Source organism: Nematolebias whitei, chromosome 1 (assembly GCF_014905685.2).
Source record: "Nematolebias whitei isolate Nwh7 chromosome 1, NemWhi1, whole genome shotgun sequence".
Lineage (NCBI taxonomy): Eukaryota > Metazoa > Chordata > Actinopteri > Cyprinodontiformes > Rivulidae > Nematolebias > Nematolebias whitei.
In genome coordinates, this window is record NC_056498.1 from 73394371 (window position 1) to 73395875 (window position 1505).

The 1505-nt window shown below is 43.2% G+C and overlaps 1 protein-coding gene across 1 annotated transcript in view; it reads left to right on the plus strand.

Annotated features, from left to right (window-relative positions):
* Positions 1-821: 821 nt before the first annotated feature.
* Positions 822-1505, plus strand: part of LOC119413479 (1-phosphatidylinositol 4,5-bisphosphate phosphodiesterase beta-1) — a 100487-nt gene continuing 99803 nt past the window's right edge. The window contains exon 1 of the mRNA XM_037680533.1: positions 822-1125. Within this exon, the coding sequence (XP_037536461.1) occupies positions 1027-1125 (99 nt within the window). The 5' untranslated portion in view covers positions 822-1026. The remainder of the gene's footprint in view (positions 1126-1505) is intronic.

Below are 1505 nucleotides of genomic sequence, written 5' to 3' on the forward strand. Positions count from 1 at the left end.
TCCTGCAGCGACTCTGACTGAGTTCAGCCTTCGCTCCTGACAGTGAAGTCCTAACCAACGAGAGCTCCTTCTGTTTACACCTAGAGACAGAAATTTTAAATAATCTGTTTGGATTACTGGATTTCCACGAATTAAAATAAATCCTTGCTCAAATCAAAGTAGTAGCATAAAAATAATATATATTTTACGTAAAGCAAATATTGAATTAAAATTCTGAATGTAACATTTCTTGTGAGCTGAGTTTGTAGGACTTCTCTGAAGGCGTTGAAGGCCCCGAGGGTTCTCCACTGCTTAGATGATAGAAAATGGCTATAGCTCGGTCAGCTTTTCACATATTGAGCTAAAATTTGAGGCAATAAAAGCTGAGAGTCATTTTGTGATATCTTATGTTTTAAGCTTTGACCAAAATGGCTACAGCTCTGTCATTTCTCTTCATGAGAAGATCTCAGTGTAAGACTCTGTCATGAACGGCAGCAGGGGGTTATCATTCCTTCAAGGAATGCTAGGCCTTTAATTAAAATCTTTCTTTCCTCTTCTTTCTCTCTCTCTTTCTGTTGCTCTTGCTCTTTTTCTCTCATCCCTCCCCCATCTGTGGGAAGCTGCCATTGTGCGCATGTCACAATGAGTCAATTTGTGGAGGCAGCGCATGCACGCGCACACACACACATACACACAAGCATGCATCCTGTCTCCCACGAAGGCATCTGTTTCAGTCTGCCTCTCTGTGAGATGCAGCACCAACAGAGAGGAGAGATGAGCAAAGGGAGGGATAAGAAGAGGAGAGAGGTGTGAGGAAGGAGACAGAAGAAAAAGGAGGAGGAGGAGGAGAGTGCAGGAGAATAGAAAGAATAATAAAAAAAAAAGAAAAAGTAAGCAGAGAAACCAAGAAGAAAGGATGCTGCTGCAGCCGAGCTTCTGACTTCTGAGGAGTTGAAGTTCAGAGATGACTGAGCTGCAGCATCTTCGTATTAGACTCTGAGCATCTCCAGTGTGTGTGTGTGTGTGTGTGTGAGTGTGTGTGAAGCTATGGCGAGCGCTCAGCCGGGGGTCCATGCCTTGAAACTCCGGCCTCCCTCGGTCTCACACACCCTGAGGAACGGAAGCAACTTGATGAAATGGGACGAGGTGAGTTTGCTGCTTCTCTTCAGGTCTCATTCTGTTAGAAAAATAATAGATTTCAAATTTTTTATTTCTCTTCTTTTATTTAAACAACACAAAATCCTAAACTTGTAATAAATTTCACTGGACCCAATCTGGCCGAATGAACGTGTGTGAAAATGAGGATGAAGAGGAAGAAACGTGTTTGTAGACATGTTTACTGATCGTTTGTCGATGGAGCTTCGGCAGTAATTACCTGTGGATCAGAAGTGTGTGTGCGTGTGTGTGTGTTGCCACCTGTTGGTGCAGAATCCATTGGCATCTCTGCTGTGTTGGTGTGTTAATGTAGATATGTGTAAAACACACACACACACACACACACACACACACACACACACACACACACA